Consider the following 21,190-nt stretch of genomic DNA (forward strand, 5'->3'; position numbering starts at 1 on the left):
AACAGGGGTTTTTTTGTGGTTGTTTTTTTTTTCAAAATATTTGTTGGGCATTTGTGTTTCTTCTTTAGAGAAATATCTGTTTAGTTCTTTTGCCCACTTATTGATTGGGTTGTTTGTTTTGGTGTTTTTTGAGTTCTTTACGTATTCTGGATATTAATCCCCTATTGGAGGAGTAGCTAGCAACAATTTTCTCCCATTGTGTAAGCTCTCTCTTCATATTCGTAATCCTTTCCTTTGCTGTGCAAAACTTTTTAATTTGATGGCACTGCACTTATTGATTCTTGGTTTTATTTCTTGAGTTTCTGGGGTCATGTTAAGGAAGTCAGTGCCAGCACCTAAATGATGGAGTGTTAACCCGATGTTTTCTTTTAGCACTTGCAAAGTTTCTGGTCTAATTTCTAAATTTTGATCCATTTTAATTTGACTTTTGTGTAGGGTGAGAGATAGGGGTCTAGATTCATTTTTCTACAGATAGTTACCCACTTTTACCAGTACCAGTTTTTTAAAAGGTTGTCTTTTCTCCAAAATATATATTTTGGTAACTCTGTCAGATGGCTGTAATAATGTGGATTTTTGTCTCTGTGTTTTCCATTCTGTTTTATTGGTCTTCATGTCTACTTTTATGCCAATACCATGCCACTTTTTGTTACTAGGCTCTGTAGTATAATTTCAGATTGGGTATTGTGATGCCTCCTGCATCACTTTTCTTGCTCAGTATTGCTTTGGCTATTCTAGGTCTCTTATTCATTCAAATGAATTTAAGGATTATTTTTTCTAATTCTGTTAGAATGTCAGAAGTATTTTGATGGGGACTGCATTGAATATGTATATTGCCTTTTGTAGTATGGCCTATCCAAGAACATGGGGCTCCATCTTCTAAGGTTTCTTCAATTTCTTTCTTCAGTGTTCTATAATTTTTATTGTAGAGCTCTTTTGCCTCCTTGGTTAGGTTAATTCTCAAGTATCTTATTTTTTTAAGGTTGTTGTGAATGAGATGGTTTTCCATAATCCTTCATCAGCTGAATCACACTATTGGAATCACTATTGGAAAGCTATTGATTTATGGGTGTTGATCTTGTATCCTGCTGCTTTGATAAACTCATTTATAAGCTTTAGAAGCCTTCTGATGTAGTTTTTTGGATCTTCTAAATATACGATCATATTGTTGGCAAACAGAGAGTTTGACTTCTTCTTTTCCTATTTGTATCCCTTTGATTTCTTTCTCTTGCCTGATCATCCTAATGTTTCAAGGACTATACTGAATAGGAGTGGAAAGAGTGAACAGCCTTGTCTTGTTCCTAATTTTAGAGGAAATACTTTCAGTTTTTCTCCTGTCAGTATGATGTTGGCTTTGAGTTTGCCAGAAACAGCCTTTATGATGTTGAGGTAAGTTTCATTCCTACCTTCTCCAGCTAGGTATGTTTTTAACATGAATGGGTGCTAGATGGATTTTCAGTCTTTATATTTATTTTACGCTGTGAATTTTTGGCCACCATCCTTGTGTTCCTGACCTAGCTGCCAGATAGGTGTAGTAGCTCTGAGCTTCCAGTCTTCCAGTATTGAGTGGTACAGACTTTGGAGTGCTGATGAATTGTGTAATCCTCTAACAGGGATTGCAGAGTTCTAGGCTGGAGTTTCCAATTGTTGGGGTTTGGGCTTTTGTCGGTTTTGGAAGTTGTCGGTGGGTACTTGAGATTTGGTCCATGCCCCTTATTGGTGTGGAGTTTCCTGTCTCTGCTGGGCTTCTGGGTCTCTGGGCTTCCAAAAAAAATCCACTTTTAAGGCACAGGGACTACACCCCCATATGTTTCCCCTTCACTATTAGGAATGGAAATCACTATACATCTGCCCTGGAGTTCAGATGCGCTTGGGTGGCCACCATTAGCATCTTCACCATAGCTCCTAGGAGGCAGGTAAGATGGGGTTTTCCTCTCTTGGGACCCAATGGCAGAATGGTCCAGGTAAAATGTTCTTTGTGCCTGTATTCAGTGTCTCTGGTTAGAGCAACCTCTGGGAATTTTTTTTTTTTTTTTTTTTTTTTTGGACTGTAGGTAACTTCCCTTATTTTTCTCCATTGGCAACTGGGAACTTCCTTTAGGAGTTCCCAGTTGCCCACCCTCTCGGACAACATTCAACACCTAGGGACATTTTCCTCACCCGCTAGCAGGTTCCATGTTTGCACAGGGGTTTTGGCGCCTTTCAGCTATGGATTTACCACCCCCACAGAAGGCTTCACCCAGAGACCAGTTAGGATTTGTTTCCACTGAGATGCTTTCCACTCTGTGTCCTTTAAAACCAGCCTTCCTCTGTAAACCAGTGGCCTTGGTCAATTTTTCTTTATTTTTTGATTTCTTTATCCACCGACCCTGGGTCCCTTATCTGCACTCTCTGCTCTGCTCTACTGGCGGCAGGAGCTGGCGCAAATCTGAAGTATTACTTATTGTGATCAAGTTACCAACTTTCTGTAGCTCTATGAATTTTTTTTTTTACACATCACTATTAAGTTTCCCCAAGGTTCCTTTGTTACTCACCTCTAGAGGTGCTGAGGGGCTGCTGTGTCCCTTCCTCTCTCCCTGCCTCCGCCTTCTTTCTCACTGGGTAACTTTCCTTCCCTTTATCTAGTGGCACCTGTCAACGTCTTTTGTCTGCAAGTTTCCTATAAAGTAATTGCTACACTAAATGTTTAAAATTTGAATTTTGTAGTATTTTTGCTTATTAAATAATTTGATTAAATATTTTAAGTGACTTTAAACAAAATGAAAGGAAAACAGGCTCACTTAGAAAATATTTATATATTTGACACTTCAATGGTTTACAACATATTAATTCAGAGGCTAAAATATTTCAAAATTCTAAATGATGACTGTTGGGAGTCGCCCTGGCTCCAAAGACTAACTTCCCCATCACCCAGAGAAGAGAGGTCCAATGGTGAGCCCTGCTGGCTCACATGATCCTTACCCACCAATCAGACTACTAACTTCCCCATCCCCCACCCCCCCAGAAGAGCCGCCCAATGGTGAGCCCTGATGACTCTCATGATCCTTACCCACCAATCAGAAAGCACCCCATGCCAACTGTCAAACCACCCCGGGATCTATAAATATGCAGAGCTGTTCCTCAATAAATAGGCATTTTCTCTGTCAACAAGCCTTGTTCGTTCTTTCAATGACAGTCAGTAAAAAGAAGAACTATGTACTGCCATGACAAACTTTTTTGTTTTTGCATTTAACATCATGAATCATACATATAGTGTAATAACTATTTCTTTACATATAAAAATATTTGGTAATTATGCAACTATAGTTCTTATAGTGATTGATAGAATATCACCATTTGAGGAGGAACAAAAAGGAATTATACATTCAACTTACCAATTACAAGAATATTTCCACTTCGTAGATTTAAAAAATTTCATCATTGCTTTTTCTTTTCTTTTCCCCCCGTATTGGAGATTGAACCCAGGGAGGATCTACCACTGAGCTACATTCTCAGCCAATTTTATTTTTATTTTTTATTTTATTTTTGGTACTAGGAATTGAACTCAGGGGCATTCAACCACTGAGCTACATCCCCAGCCCTATTTTGTATTTTATTTAGAGACAGGGTCTCACTGAGTTGCTTAGCAACTCATGGTTGCTGAGGCTGGCTTTGAATGTGCCCTCCCGACATCCTGGGATTACAGGCATACACCCACCATGGTGGGCCCTTTTTAATCTTTTTAAATTTTGAAAATGGGTCTCACTTATTGCCCAGGCTGGCCTTGAATTTGTGATCCTCTTGCCTCAGCCTCCTGAGTTACTGAGATTATAGATGTGCTCCACTGTACCTGGCTAATTTTTTTAAATTAATATCATTATCTTTACCATGATACTGTGTTCTACTAAAAAGTATATTTGTCTTGTCGCCACAAAATCAATAAAGTTATCTTTAATGATCTATTAAACTGAATTTACAATAATATTTACAATGACATATAAAACATATAAAATGAACATGGAAACACTTCACCTTAAACCTATGAATTAGATGCAAAAATCCAAGCATTATTAAAATAAACTAATTTCCCCTGGAAATTTTGATAGCATTAGTACTTTCTCAGTCCTTCTACTTATGAAACAAAATTTTGCTTCATTTTTCCTACATGACAGAAAAACCTGGAATCAAAACTAAACAAAATTTTTGACAATAAAGTAGAATTACTGATTCCTCAGGGGAATAAATTGTGAAATGATTTATCTAAATGAAAGAAGACAGACAAAAAGCTATACATTGTATGATTTCATTAATATCACATCAAAATACAGCAAATCTCTAGGGACAGAAAACAGAGTATTAGTTGCTAGGTACTAGAAGGGGGTACTGATATTGACCTTGGGGGTAAGGATATTATTCTATATCTTGATTGTGGTAGTGGTGATATAATTGTATATACTTTAGAAAATTCATTGAATGGTACACTTAAAAGGAGTAATATTTATTGCATATAAATTATATAATGATAAGCCTTACCCAAAAAATGAATCAAACTTATTTAGAAAAGTAGTTCTTTGATGTAAATGAAGTCACTCTTCACAGAACATGTCCAAGACATCTTCTGCAGAATGAATTATCTTCCATATACTCTTCTTCAGGAACTTGTTTTTTAAGAGTATGATGATGCTTAGGCAGCAGATTTGTATATTCTGGAGGTTTTGAGGGGAACTGGGGTGGGAGTACCAGGGATTGAACCCAGAGGCACTTAACATCTGAGTCATACCCCCGACAATTTTATTTTTTATATGGTCTCACTAAGTTGCTTAGGGCCTCACTAAGTTTCTGAGGCTGGCTTTGAACTTGCAATCCTCCTGCCTCAGCCCCCAAACTGCTGGGATTACAAACCTGTTCCACCACATCTGGTCTGTATATTCTGATTTTAATGTGGTAGGGATATTGCCTCAGGGTGGACACCCATGATGTATGTAAATGTAAACACTTTCTTCCAGTTATATATTCATCATTAATCTTTCTTAAGAAATGGAAATTCAATACTTCATTAACAAATTTTTCATTGTTGTAAAGTCATTAATGCCAGGAGTTTTTTGTAAAACTTTTTTTAAATGACAGAAATACAAATATATTCTACATACATTTCTTGTTAAGCTATAATACCCTATATTTCCTATTGCCTGCACTAACCTATGGCCTGGTGGCTTCATACAGTCTCTGGTATTATTGGTTGGTAGACAATATACATGCTGTTCTAGGAAAGTAGGTATAGACATTTTGTATCTGAAAAGAGGATAAAAAATGCATGCTATTACTGCTCATCTTTCAGATTTAAGCACACATTAAAGAAGTATATTCACCACACAAGCATCTGAGACACCAATAAATAAGCCCCTATCCAAAGCTATAACAACTAACTGGAGATCCACCAACCCATTTGTGTTCTATTTTAATGCAACAATTAACAATACTTTATTAAAATATGAAAAATCTGGCACAAATTCCAAACTAGATGGGATTACATGGTAATCAGAACGAATATGAAGATATGATTCCCTCACCAAAATCCAATGATTCACATATACAATAAGAGAAAAAAAGCAAATATTACATATTAAATATGCTTTATACCTATGTTAAAATTCTAAACATGGGTGGAAGAAATCCAGCAACTTGAACATGTGCATTTTGCTGAAAGAATGCAAAGATAGTTCAATATTATGAAATATATTGAATCTGTTGAACTTATTATATTAATTGGTTCAGAAAGAAGCAAATAATTGCTTTGATAGATGATGAAAAGGCAACTAAAATGCTTAATAAAAAATACATTACATGGACTGGGGTTGTGACTCAGAGATAGAGTGCTCACCTAATGAATGAGAGGCCCTGGGTTCTATCCTCAGCACTACATATAAAAAAATAAAATAAATGTATTATGTCCACCTACAACCAAAAAAAATTTTAAATACATTATAAAGTCTCTTATAAGGCAATACATAATAAAATATCTCTCAACTAAAAGCCAGAAAATACTAATTAGAAGAGCAGTGAATTTCTTCACATTAAAATTAAGAAGAGGAAGGATTTTCTTTATGACTACCATTTCAAAAATCTTTTTTATTGGTGCATTATAATATACATAATAGTGGGATTCATTGTGGTATATTCATATATGCACACAGCACTTCGGTCAATTTCATTCCTCAGGACCTCTCTATTCCCTTCCCTCCTCCCTCCCTCATCCCCTTCTGCTATTCTACTGATGCCCACCATTGTTTAACATCTGTCTTAAAACAGCAAAGCAATTAGACAAAAGGAAAATAAATAGGAATAAAGGTTAAGAGTTGTACAAATTGGAAACATGAATATAAATTTTTCATTATTTGAGACAAGTATTATTTTTTTTTCTAAAAACCCCAAGAATCAAACTGTGAATTTGTTATCAAAAACACAGCAGAAAGTCAGTAAGCTTGGTTAAAAAAAAATAATAACATATAGGAGTCAATAGCCTTCCAAGAACCTAATGTGATTAAAGTAGAAAAAAACAATTAGAAAGATAAAGTTTCCAGGAATAAAATAAACAATGTATAAGAATACTGAGAATGTTCCAAAAAGAAATAAACAAAAGAAATACCTAGCAATTTATTATATATGAATAGTGATTGTCATAAAAATATCATTTTTCCTGTAGGGTATTTTATTAAAAATTACCATCACTATTTTTTCAACTAGATAATCTGATTCTAAAGTTATTATAGGCTTTTAAATAAATATAATTAGCCAATTAAAATTCTGCAAAAAGATAATGAAATGAGAATTTTAAGACTGATCATTTAAAGACATGTCCTAAAATTGAAATTATGGTACTGACATATAAAGGAAAAGATGGATAAGTATAATAGGATAGATAAATTTCAAAAATATAATTACAGAAAATATGATACATAGATATTTTAAATTATCATAGAAAAAATGAATTGTTAGAAAAAGTTGGATAAGAATCTATAAAGACTATAGTTTGATACATCAAACTCAATAGATCAGATTATAAAACTTATTAATGGAGGGGAAAAGGAGAATACACAAATATACAAAATGAAATTATAATAGAACACACAAGGTATATTTGAAAAATAGTTTCAGAATAATAAATGCATCTCTAAGTATGACACAAATTCTAGAAATTATAACAAGAAAATTGATGCATTCATCTACATAAATGTCAAAGGCCCAACCAAAATTGGGGGGGAAAATCAGCAATTCACATTACCAAGAAAGTGGTAGGGTTTTTTGTTGTAGTTGTTTGTTTGTTTATTTACAATGTGAAGATCTCAAAAACATCAAATATGGAAATGGCAACAATGCAATTAATAAAAGACAATGTGAACACATAATGCTAAAAAAAAAGAAAAATCTCTAAATATATTAAATAATGTTCAGCCTCACTTACAGGAAGACTGAAATGCTATGCAAATATTTACCATTAATATATTTCAAATAATATTAGGGAAGATAATAATATATTAATAATGATATCAATCAACTACAGATAGAAAAGAGCCACAGGTGTTAAATTCAGTATCCTAAAATCAGAAACCACAGACTTGTTAAGAGAGAATGACAGGGTCATTTTCAGATGATTGAGATGTAGCCCAACACAGGTTATTCCAGAATTAATACAACACCAAAGCTCTTTCTCAGAGACCCTTCTTTTCCATCATTCATGGAATCACAGCAGAAACATTTACTTAGACGTTAAGGTTAAAAGTTTGCCCATTTTTGTCTCGTACATTATTCTCACCATTGAATGAATAGCCAGAAACAACATATTTAAGGACAGTCTACTTCTTATCAAACTGGGAATTTGATATTTTGATAACATCTAAATTTCTTATGTGGATCCTTCCTTCTAGGAAATCAAACAGAACATGGTAAGGCTGATAAATGCTCTGGTCTTAACTCTCTTTAGCTCAATAACTAGAATAAAAAACTCATTTGAAGTGACAAATACAATAAGGATATCTGTCTAAAAGCCTTAATAGAACAAAAGAAAACATGAAAAAAAAAGAGCTCTGGATTAGATTTGAGAGTTAGAGAGCTAAGTACACTTATTTCTTCCTGTAAACTCATTGTAGGGAAAAGATAAGTGAATTCTGTTAAGAGACGTTAACTGTACCTGACACTGGACAATATACTTTTCCCTGTGAAAGCAAACTGAAAATAGCTAGAAGAATTTCCCCTTTAAGACCCTGACAAGGTAAAAATAAAAAATGATGTCACTATAATAGCTATGAGAATTAGAATTTCTCCACAGAGAGATTGGCTTCACACACACACACACACACACACACAATCACAAGGAAGTACTAAAGTCAGCAAATTCTAAGCATCAAAATCTCAGAATATGGATTTCTTTATTTAAAAAAAATGGACAGTAGATTTTCTTTGATGAGTAAAACTGCTTTGCAGAGTGAATGCATTTAGTAGTTCCAGATTTGAGTCTTAAATACATTTTAAAACACTCCTTCAATGACAAGTACTTAAAGCATAATATATGAGCAGGAGGAAAAAACAGCATATTAACTAGAAGTAGCTAAAAACATTAAGGAACAATCCCTTTTGAAATAGTTAGAATCTAGAAATGATGCCACAGATTACCCCCGAATGTTTATATTTAGTATACTAACATATTTTAGAGGCTGTGTTATATAGTAAGAAAATCACAGGTTATAGTACAAAAATCACAGGCTAGTGTGATGTAGTAAAATTCTGAGCTAGTTTTGTCAACTTTAACTTAAAAAGAAGGTGCTTTCTACATACATTTGGAGCTGGGTAGAAACAGATAAAGCATCAGCCAATACAGACTACCCAAGTAGACATATCCAAGATAGTAGTCACTATGATTATTAGAGTTGAATAAAACAAATCAGTTTTGGAACCATATGAAAATGAGAGGTGGAAGCTAGTCTACAATTATTCTTCAAAATAAAATCTAACAGCATACTTTTTAATAATAGGAAGACTAGTGGCCACTGGAGGGAAATAAAGGTGTTTAGTCAATATCCCTGGCCTTCAAGGAACTTGAAAATCCTATGTTTAAGCAAATATTTATTGCGTGAAGACTTTGTTCCAAACACACCCTTGAGAGATCAGAATACAAAATGAACTAAAAATCGGGGGGGGGGGGGAGCATGGAAGGAAGGGAGGAACTTGAGATAGGGCGAAGGGAAGGGGCATGGGCATGGGAAAGATAGTGGAATGAGGTGGGCATCATTACCCTAGGTACATGTATGTTTGCATGCATGGTGTGACTCAACTTTATGTACAACCAGAGACATGAAAAATTGTGCTCTACTTGTGTACTATGAATTAAAATGCATTCTGCTGTCATATATAACAAATTAGAATAAATAAATTGATTAAAATTTAAAAAGGAAAAAAACACACACACACAAAAGGAGTTTCAAAGAGCTCCTCATTGGAAGAAGGAAGACTATAACGGTAGCACATGTAAGAGCTAATGCTTGGGATGAACAAGGTCGTGTGAAAACAGAGGAAATGTCACCCAACTTTACTTGGAGCCTCATAGAAGGGAACTTTCTAGAACAAAAGGCATCTGAAGAACAAAAGCCATCTTTCTCTCAAGGTAACATGGAGTCCCAGAGGCATGAATTCGCGGGGGATTTAGAATGAATATGTCCGCCACCTTGGAATCTTCTTGGGGTCAGATGACAGTAAGAACTGTGGGCTTTATCCAACAGGCAGCAGGGAGTCAATACATAACTTTAAGCAGGAAAGTTACATGACTCACTTTTCATATTGCTTCTAACAAGAAATCACTCTCCAGACAATGGAAACTGATGGTGTGGGAGTGTCAGAAAGGACCAATGGCTCTCGAGGTCTAGTTAGAGTTGGCTTGCATTTGTGCAGATAAGAAAGAAAGGATCCAAATTAAAGTAGAAGCAATGAAGATCCAAATTAGGGCATTTCTGCCTCAAAATACCAAGGATTTGATAACCAATAGGAAGTGTGGGCAGTCAAAGACGGTTTCATATTTCTAGCTTGAAGAATTGGGTGGGTGCTGATGCCACAGGCCAGAAAGAAAAAAAAAAGACAAATAGGTTTGATACACTAGAAGAGATTATTTGTTCATCTGGATACATGTGAATTTTGAAGGGTTAAGAGTGATAGATAGCTGTGTTAACAACTATGAAAGAAAACAAAATACATCTTCCAGAGAATTTATAAACCAAGAACTATATTTGACTGTTTAAATTACTGAGAAAGCTCTTCATTTGCTTCAGTTGCTAAATTTGGACTATGCCGTAGGTAAAGTTGAAGAATCATCTATTTTGTTTGTAGGCTTCGCTAAACCAAAAATGGATTAAAACTTAGTATTTAGATGATATCAGCAAACACACATTGCCAGGGTGAACTTTATTTTCTTTGCAGCAGTTGTAATTCCATGCCTTTTGCTGGTGGCATTTCTCCTATCAACTTGTAGGACAGCCTCAATTCTAGGACAGCCTCAATTCTTTTTCTTCACCACAGAACCTAATTCTATGGTAAAATGCAAGGGGTGAAAAGCCCTGGAGAAGAAGGGCAGTCAGCTATGTGATGAGAAATCAATATTTTCCTAAGAGAAAATTAACTCCCCGGCAAAAAATAGACATTCCTAAGAAAATGAACACAACAATTCCACTGCATTGTATGGGACTCATGTCCATGTATAAGTATAATTAGAGGAGTTGGTAAGCATAAACAACCTAACTCTCAAGGTCAACATTTCTTCTGTATTATGTTTAAAAGTATAGAACATGGGAATGTTGAGAGTTTTGACAGTTTTTAAACCAGGCCTAAGTGGCATAATACTTACCATGACAAGGTTGTCTGATGGCTTAATACGACAAATCACTCTGGATTTAAAGACCATCTACAAAAGACCCAGAATTGCCAAAGCTATCCTAAGCAAGAACAATACTGGAGGGATTACAATACCAATTTCAAATTATACTATAGAGCCACAGTAATGAAAACAGCGTGGGACTGGCCTAAAAAACAGACATGAAGATCAATGGAATAGAATAGACGATGCAGAGACAAATCCACACTTTAACAAATGGTGCTGGGAAAACTGGACATCCATAGATAGAAGAATGAAATTAGATCCCTGTCTCTCATTTTGCACAAAAGTCAATTCAAAATGGATGGAAAACTTAGTTATAAAACCAGAAACTATGCAACAACTCACTGAATAGGACTCTAATGGCTCAGGAAGAAAAACCAAGGATGATAAACTTAGTGATATCAAATTAAAAAGCTTCTGCATGGCAAAGAAAACAATTAACAACATGAAGAAACATGGGGAGAAAAATCATGGGAGAAAACGTTTTCCAGCTACTATTCCTACAGAGAATTAAAATCCAGAATATATAAAGAACTCAAAAAAGCTCAACAACCTAACAAACAAGTAGCCTATTTAAAAAATAGGTGGATAGGCTAAACAAACACTTCTCGAAAGAGGAAGTACAAATAGTGGCCAACATTTACATGAGAAAATATTCAACCCCTTTAAACATCAGGAAAATGCAAATCAAAATTATCTTGAGATTCTGTCTCACTCCAGCCATAATGGCAATCATCAAGAATACAAATAACAGCCAGGTATGGTGGTGCAAGCCTGTAATCCCAGCAGTTCAGGAGGCTTAGCCAGGAGGATCTGGAGTTCAAAGCCAGCCTCAGCAACAGCATGGCACTAAGCAACTCAGTGAGACCCTGTCTCTACATAAAATACAAACTAGGTCTGGGGATGTGGTTCAGTGGTTGAGTGCCCCTGAGTTTGATCCCCGGTACCAAAACACACACACACACACACACACACACACACACACACCAATAACAATAAATACTATGAGAACATGGGGAGAAGGAAGCCCCATACACTGTTGCTGTGAATGTAAATTAGCACAGCCACTGTGGAAATCAGTATGGATGTTCCTCATAACACTAAAAATGGAGCTACCATATGATCCAGGTATTCTACTCCTCAGTATTTATCCAAAAGAGTTCAAGTCAGCATACTTTATAGATACATGCAAACACATGTTTATCACAGCACAAGCCAAGTCATGGAATCAGCCTAGGGGTTTCTCAACAGATGATACAATGGAGTTTTATTCAGCCATAAAGAAGAGAAAAATTATGCCATTTGCAGGAAAGTGGATAGAAAAAGAGAGCATCATGTTAAGCAAAATAAGCCAGACTCAGAAAGACAGGGACTGTGTGTTTTCTCTCATCTGTAGAAGCTACAGGGCAAAAAAGAAGAAAGTGCTCTCATGAAAGTAGAAGGGTAACCACTGGGGTTAAGAAAGGGGATAAGTGGAAGGGAGGTGGGAAGGACAAGGGGGAGGTAATAGGGCATAAAATTGATTAAATTGTTAGGTAAATGTATGAATATGCCATAATAATACCCACCACTCTGAATAATTAACATGCACCATTTTTTTTTCAAAAAGACCTCTTACATCTACCCTGACAAGTTTCCATTGTCCTTTTGCCTTTACCTTGTTCTCTTCATACACTCTAAAATATGTATTTTCCTTGAAGGTCCTTTTAAGCCTCAATGCCAAGTGCTGCAGAAACTGGAACAGGAAATTGTTGTTCTTGGTCCTATAATATATAAAACAACTCAAAATTCATTTACTATATGAAGATCTCCCAGATCATTCCCCCACAGAAATTATTCCTCCCTTACTGCAATGTACACAGCCCTCTGTTGGACCTCCTGAATTGCTCTTACTGGAAATCCAAATTATATTTCATTGTCCCCTTTGAGAAAAAGTTAAGCCTGACATATCCCCAAATCCTAATATACTGGCTTTGTATATGGTCAGTGTTCATTAAATAGAGTTGAGGGAATGATAGAATGAAGAAGAATACTTTTCTCCAAAGAAAATGTCCCCCCTCCCAGAAATATGTTGAGTTCCAGATATATCAGACACATGTAACTCTGGGCTGGCCCTCAACATACTTATGCAAAGGGCTTGTGTTCTTTGATGGTTTAATTGGCAAGAGGAGGTCTTATGCCTTTGGTCTGAAGGTAATGCCAAATTCTAATGCCTAGAATTTTGGGCATGATTTCTATTCTTAACATATTAGATATCCATTTTATCTATATGATGATGTCAAAACAAAATTATCTGGTGTTATTTTTTAAAGACTAAACAATTTTTTAGTATTTGCATATCATCAAAGGAACACACTAATTAAGGCATAAATCCAGTTCTTATAAATCAAATACTTTGTTCATTGCAGTAAAGTTATGACAGCCCCTATGATAAGTCCTTTGTAGGGTAAGAATTCATCTACAAAGTCAAGAGAGTAATAGTAAAATAATAGTATACCTACTTGGAGCAAAGTTTAAATTTAAAAAAACAAACATAATTTAGTTTAACACAGCCAACCTTAAAGCAGGAGTGCATAGTGGGAAGTTTCTTAAATCTGAAACATTGTCAAAAGCATGCGAAACAGGAAAAAGTAGTTTCAGATGCATCCACATGGTTGGCTCAGAAACAATCCTGATTAATACAATTAAGGAGGCAGACACAGTCACCTTGAAGTGCAGGGACCTGCCTTGGGTGCATTTCTTCACAGGTACCACCATCCTTGGACTCCTCATCCAGTGGAATCCAAAGTATCTGTACATAGACCAACAGACCTCCCCAACCTTCCTTAACTGAAAACAGGCTGAGATTAATATTCCAAAAATATTCCTGTATCTACCATATTTCATCTAGATCAGAGAAAGAAGAATGAATGACAGCACAGCAGACTGAAAATATCCTAGGCTAGGTTTACACATATGCCATCACCAGATGTGAAGGAAAACCCTGCAGTAAGTGGGGCCTTATGTTCCCAAAGATTTCAGGCGTAAACTCAGCAGAGCATTCTGCATACTGATTACAGAATGTGCTCAAAAATCTGCTTCATAGAAGAACAAGTGTGAGAGCATTAGGCTTTCCATGATAGTACAACAATGCTAGGAGACAGCAACGGTGGCAGAAAGAAGTCTATGACAGCTCCCTAGATTTCCACCTCCTTGTGTGTACACCCTGTGCAATCCCTTCCCTCACTGAGTGTGCAGAGAACATGTAGATATGATGGATATAGCAGAGGTTAAAGATGTAATTAAGATTTGTAATGAATTGACTTTGAGTTCATCAAAAGGGAGATTAACTTGAGTAGGGATGACTTAGGTGAACTTCTAAAAGAGAGACACCCCCTCTCTTACACACTTCCCACTGGTCTCAAAGAAGTAAGCTGTTCTGTTCTATGAGTGTAGGGGGGATGCCATATAGCAAAAATCTGGGGGAAGGCTCTAATGGCTGAGAAATTCCCTGGCAGACAGCTGGCAAGAAAACAGGGACATTAATCAAAAACCTGCAACTCCGCCAATAACCACGCAGGGTTGGAAGAAGACCTTGGGCCTCAGATGAGACCACAGTCCCATCTGACAATTTTTATACAGTCTCATGGAAGTCTATAGATAATACCTATCTGATCCAGGATTGGCTATGTGACCTACAGAGAAGGTGAGATAATAAACCATGAAGTTTATGAAATTTATTATACAGAAATAAAATACTAATATTGGAACGTAATTCCTAAACATAAAAAAAATAGGAACAATATAGCCTGTAAACAACAAAAAGTCTTCACAAACTTTCACTGGTGGGTGATACCAATGCAGTGCTAGGTAGTTCCCTGAATATACTCATGCAATAGCCTTTTACACACAGACCCATAGAGCTCATTATTTTCACTGGCCAAACATCTTGGATGACATACTTCAAACCACAACTAGCTAAGACATAGAAAGGACTCTACTGTCCCACCTTATTCTTTGTTCCTCTTCCCGCATTGGGTACATAATCCGTCCTAATATTAAGAGATTTATCTACCTTAATAAAAGTACAAAGATGAAAAGAAAAATTATCATGGCTTCTGTAAATGTGCATTTTAACTTTAACAAATTTCCTCAGACCCTTTTGAAAAAGTTATGCACGAGTACATAATATATATGCAAAGAGTTTCTAAACTACTATCACTTTGAATATTTTAACTGGCATTTCCTTGATGTAGTACATTGGGTTACAAACTTTCTTTAAAACTTAAATCTTGTCTTAGTAACCCCAAAGGAGAAGAAGGCTAAATTCTGATATGGCCAGGAAATGTAGGCTAATGCACCATTATGCTTGAAAATGGAAACTTTCTTCTGAAAGTTTAATATCCTCCAAAAAAGAAAAATGTGGGTTTTTTTCTCAAAAAGTATCCTAGGACAAATGTTTGTACTAAAGAACTATTTTTTTCAAATATGTACTTATGTGTTTTATTATTATACTTTCCCTTCATATAGATTAATACTTACAAAAGTGTACTCTTTAAAAAAAATTTTTTATGTGTCAAACATGTTTTTTAAAAAGCTATGTAGGAGTGACCTGTGTGTGTGTGTGTGTGTGTGTGTTTTAGAGTGTTTCAAGTGAGAAGTGTTGTTTCACGTAATATATTGGAGAAATTCATTGGGTTTACTTTCTCCCCCCTACATGGGGAAATATTCAACATTTAAAAGATTCTCAGTTTTTCTGTGACATTATACTTCAATTAAACACAAACTAGAAGAACATATTTTAGTGACAATGTTACATATAAAATATTTATGTTTTCCAATAATATTAACAAATTGTATTATATATCAGGGAAAAATAGTTTTATGTAATGTTTCACAATTGTCTTTCAATCCTAAAAGCTTACTTCATAAATATTAAAAGGAAAGAATATCCTATTATGTAAATCCACAAAGTGTCACTAGGTGATAAGATATATTAACTTCTTTTATGTTGCTCTCTGATACTATCTCAACTGATAAATTAGAAAGATTATATTACAGGCTTTAATATAATCATATGTTTATTTTTCCTGGGAGGATTTTTAGATGATGTCTTAAATTGTTTTATTATTTTCCATTTGATAGTAAATCAATAAAGCTAATAATAATACTACACTCTGGATAGGTTAGCCAGGAATATTGTTTTCTCTCTTAAATTTTTCATTAAAAGTGTACAAAATAATATTTTAAAAAGAAATAAGCATGACTATAAAATGTACCTCATAAATAAAGCAAGAAGTAGACCAAGTCAACACAATCTATGTTGAGCATGGAGAGAGTTTAAAATTTGCAAATAGTTTTATCTCACAAAAACAAAAGAACTGCTACTTAAAAATCAAGAGAAAAAGAATAATCATAGTAAAAGAACTTCAGAGATAGTAACCATACATAATAAAATCATGTCAATAAGAAAAGATGTCATAATTAGATAAACTAAATATCTAGCTGCAGAAATGATATGCCCATGATTCTAGATATAGCAAAATGTGTGGCTAAAAATTTGCTTAAGTTCTTTTCTCTAAGTTTCAGATTATTCAAGTCATCCTGCAATTAAAAAAATACAAATGAGAAAATACTATTATTTTGAGTAGGCTTCTTGGAAGGAGAGATATTCATTAAATGTTGTAAACAAAATCTTGCCAAAATCAACCTTTATTTTTCTCATTACTTTGAAATCTACTTCACTGATTGTTGGATTTCATACAAACTGTGTCCCTCTAGGAATTCTCCAGATTCTATGGAGCACAAACCAAGCCTGGTCTTGGTCTTCCCATAGGGTTTTAGTTTTTTGTTGTTGTTGTTATGTTAAAGATTGATATGTGATGATGGTCTTCTTAAATAGGGATTTGAAATGCCTGAATTCCTATATATTAACATTAATGCATAGCTGAAATAGAAAAAAGAGTGATTCACACATACATCCCTCTCTCCCTACATGCCTCCTGTTATCATGTTATAGTGAGAGTCAGAAAGAGGACAAGATATCCACACACTGATGATCTAAAGCCTCTTTCATTAGCAATTGATATCTAAATGTATCTCAGCAGTAATTCCCAGGGCTCTGCTGGGATGATTCAATACACATTGTACTCCATTCAACTTTAAGTGACAATGAGATAAGCAATTATCTTTTTCTAATTACCTCATTTTCTTGAGATGCATTCAGGATCAATGTTCAGAGCCTCTTATTTTTACAAGTTCAATTTTAAGAACCAATATCCACATAAAATTGATATTTTCTCAGGTTTTAAATAGTAATACATGTAACTGTGCATGGTTAAGGACAGCAGTGATAATATTGGTGGTGCTTGGGTGATGATGGTAGTGGTAGTGGCAAGGTATGTGAACTTTTTTACAATTCTTTTTATTATTATTAACTGAAGAAGCAATACATCTAACAGTTTTGCTAACTTCACTCTTACTGTCTGACACAAGTAGAATATAAAAAGAAATGTGATGCATAAATAAACATAAAGATAAAAACACTGGAGGAATTAACCAAATATCCACACCAACCATGACTAGACTGAATGTCAAAAATAAAAACTGAACAAAATCAAAGTGTTTCATTTTTCTCTCATATAAACTTGTCCAACAATTCCAAAAGCACAGAAATCCAAGACTTGCTTCACAACCCAAAGGAGAACGTATCTAGACTACTGGAGTGGAAATGGAATTAGATGCATTCTCTCATATCAGCTCTAAGAAATGCACAGTCCTAGTAAAAACAATGGAACTTGAACCACTAAAAAAAAAAGCTGTTAGAATAAGTGAGTTTAAATGAGTCTTGTATAACAGACCAAAAAAAAAGTGTGTGTGTGGTGGGGGGAGAGAAGCATACAGAAGCTGTACAAGCTAGGAGAAAGGTAGATATAATCGTAGAAGCAACTCAGGGCATTTTTAGGAGTGGTAGTACAGACTCCTGTTTGGGGGCTAAAGCCTACTGGGAAGATTCCCCAGGCTCAAGCTCACAGTTTCAGAAGCCTGGGAACGAGAGAGGGGACCTGACCGTGGTCCTGAAAGAGAACCATTTGCAGATTCCGAACAGTTTCCAAACATCCACCCAGCATCAGGTCTATTTTTGTTTTCTTTTTCTTTTTTTTCCCCACGCCAATCTAAACAAGACAAATATCCAGTAATATTTATCCTCAATAAAATGTTGAAACTTTCTCTTATAATCAGATCAGGCTTTATAATATCCAGCTACTCCTTCCTGATTAGTCTCACTCAGTTAAGCCAATTTCAGGATCAAGAGGTATGCTACTCTAGCTAAAAATCAGGAATGAATATTCTGACAAACTCACAACACTTAGAAGTCTACCGAAAGCTCACACTTGGCAATCTTGATTCTAGTCTGCACTTCTTAAAACTCAGATGGGAAATCATGTCAAGCTCATAAACCTCTCGGAATGAAGCTCCAGGAAAGAACACTCCAGACTCTCCAACCTCAGGAGCCGTGAAACTCTAGAAAGATAAATTGCACAATATCCCAATTTTCACCTCGTAGAATTATAACCAATTCCCTAACATTGTATCAAAAATGCAGGTCCCACAGGGAATACGGGCGTCGGTATTTCTTTAGGCTGTTTTACAGCCTTACAAACCCAGGAAGTCAAGAGAACCCACTACACCAATCCAAACTGTTAATACTATACTGAATCACCAGAGAGGGAAAAAAAAAAAAAAAAATCTGCTCACAAAAGACACCTTGCCAAGAACAGAAGGAAATTCATTGTTCTGGTGCAAAAAGAAAGGTGGTAGCGAAAGTATGTAGAAGGAAAAAAAATCATTCTCCGGAAAATATCATGCAACTCATTGAAGTGTAAGACTTACGTGTTCCGTCAAAACGGGTGGCGATGGTGTCGAGGAAGGTGTTCTGGGGCGCCAGTAATCCTTTCATAACCGGCATTTTTCCAGCGTGGTGTGAAATTCTCCATCAAAGTTTGTCCAGAAGGATGGTAGGGACGGAAAGTGCCAAGAAGGGAGAAGGGGGACGTGATGACGGCAAGGGAGGGGGGCCTGGCTTGGTGATGGGGCCGATCAAGGGAAGAAGGAGGATGGAAGGAGAGAGAGAGCGAGTTCCAGCCGCTGCTGCCCTCGCAAGAGCAGCCCCGCGAGCGCTCTCCGAGCCCGCCCCGCACCTCCAGGCTCAGCCTGGCGCAGGCTCCCTCTCCCGCCCCCTCCACCTCCGCCAGCTGCCGAAACCCCCCCACCGTCCCTCCGCGGGCTACTGTGCCCGCCAGGCGCCGCCGCGCGGTGCCTGTCCCCCACCTCGCCTTCCCGGAAAAAGCACGCGACGGTCCAGGGCGCCGCGCCCTGACCTAAGGTTGTAGGGTCGTGGAGGACTGCGCCTGATCTGGGGGAAGCTGTGTCGTTGAGCCTCCGGGTCTCCAAGGGGCGTTAGGAAGCGTGCGCGACTCCCACCCCCCAGGAGCCAGGAAACAAAGACCCCTTTGTTCCCGCTCTGGCCCTCTCCCTGGGAGACGAGTCCCGTGGGTGTACTATTGTTGAAGGGGAGGAGACAGGTCCGGGCAGGTAACAGGCCTCCGCCTAGAACTTGGGAGGGGGAGGCCCCCCAATGGTGTCCAAGGGAGCAGAGGCAGCCAAGGACACCCGGGGGGAGGGGGAGGAGGTGGCCCCCTTCCGGTGCACCTGCCATTTCGAGTTCCCGCGACAGGAGTAGGGCAGCTCCAAGTTAGTCGCGCGCCCCATTTCCTAGTCACAAGGGTCTTTTTAACCCTGGGAATTGGCCCAAAACTCAAGGGATTTTCAGTCTCTCCTTGAGCTTCAAAAAGTGGTGTTTCAATCACCTTCCTCCGAATACCATTGGCCTCCCCCACCCCATCCCACAGTAAAGGGGGCGGGGGCTTAAATGGACAATGGATGGTTTTTCCCTCTTCAGTGAAATGTGAATAAAGCATTTCTAGAAAAGTTTGCTGTTTTATTGATTTGCAAAATAAGTTAAAAAAGTAAGGTTCCCTTGCAAACAGCTTCAATACAAATCCCCTAACCGTTTTCCTCCCCGCCCCTCTCCAATAACAAAGCTGCCCGCCAGACTAACACCTCCAAGAAGAAAGCCTGGCCTAGCTCCAGGAACCGCAGGTGTCTTAGAAAACGAAAGTGGTCTCTCGGCCATTCTCCCTCTTGCTGACGCGGGGACTCCCTCTTTACTAATGTTACGCCTAGAAAAGCCGCCCAAATCTGCGGCTCGGCCCTGCGGGAAGTGGAGGGGAATACCCAGAGCTGGATTCTACGGAAAATCTTAAAAAGGAAAAGAGGTGTGAAAGGAAAGTTGAGAACCCACGGATAGAAAAATGAATGTTAGCCCAGGTGCTCGTGCACCCGGAAGGAAAGAAGGGAAAAAGCGAACAGGTGTTTGAGCCTTTGCAAGTAGCAGCTCACATCCCCGCCGCCCGAGACTCCGGCAAGGTGGGGGGTGGGAGGTGGGGAGGGCGCTCTTTCTTTGAATTCTTCGGGTTCCTGGGGCGGGGATGGAGGGACCCTGCAGGTTTCGTCACCACTGCCCGGGGCTCCCGGAGGGCGGGGGTGGAGAGAGAAAGAGGCATCCCCCTCTCCCCGCCTCTGGTCCCCCTTTCTGGTGATGCACTTCCTGCGGCCGAGGATTCCCTTTGTGTTGAAATTCAAGATCCGGCAGTGGCGCGCTGCGCGTGGGGCCGGGGCGCGCGCGGGAGGGGCCGGGATTCCTGAGTGGGCGGTCATACCGTGGTGACGCCCTTGACGTGGGGTCTCTTTCCCAGTAAGCCGCTGCTCCTGGCAGCGAGTCAGTCCCCATTCTCACCGCAATTTTTTTTGTGTGTCCTGTGCCAGCTGTGCTTTGTGGAAACCCGAGCTCCTACGGGTGTCCCCCACGCGGCGAGCTGAGCGCAACTGCGGTGTCTCTTTTGGCTCCCTCTTGGGCGGAGCCGAGCAAAGAAAGATGAGGGAGTCCCTGCTTCTGCTTGGATGGCGCATCGCGTGCAAGAAAACCCAGCTGCCTCTTTCGATGTAAAAGCGATAAGTGGCTTGAAGTTCAGCATGAAATTTATTAGTTGTAAGCCACGGCTTGGGCTCATAAAATTTGGACTATAGGGCTGTGTGTGTGTATGTAAAAACTATCCTCGTGGGTCTGATCTATGGTTGCCTAATGCAGAAAACCGCTTTCTATTAACAAGCTACAGAGGGGCTTGAGAATGGGAAAACAAAAGAAAACCTCGTTTTCATGGCAAAAGAAGCCTGGCATTTGTCATTCACTGTCTT

At 37.9% G+C, this 21,190-nt stretch overlaps 1 protein-coding gene across 1 annotated transcript in view; it reads right to left on the bottom strand.

The window, feature by feature from the left end:
- Kcnh8 (potassium voltage-gated channel subfamily H member 8) overlaps positions 1-19,084 on the bottom strand; it is a 364,802-nt gene extending 345,718 nt beyond the window's left edge. The window contains exon 1 of the mRNA XM_015494542.2: positions 18,767-19,084. Within this exon, the coding sequence (XP_015350028.1) occupies positions 18,767-18,842 (76 nt within the window). The 5' untranslated portion in view covers positions 18,843-19,084. The remainder of the gene's footprint in view (positions 1-18,766) is intronic.
- Positions 19,085-21,190: the final 2,106 nt, after the last annotated feature.

The sequence above is a fragment of the Marmota marmota genome, unplaced genomic scaffold (assembly GCF_001458135.2).
Source record: "Marmota marmota marmota unplaced genomic scaffold, marMar, whole genome shotgun sequence".
Classification (NCBI taxonomy): Eukaryota; Metazoa; Chordata; class Mammalia; order Rodentia; family Sciuridae; genus Marmota; species Marmota marmota.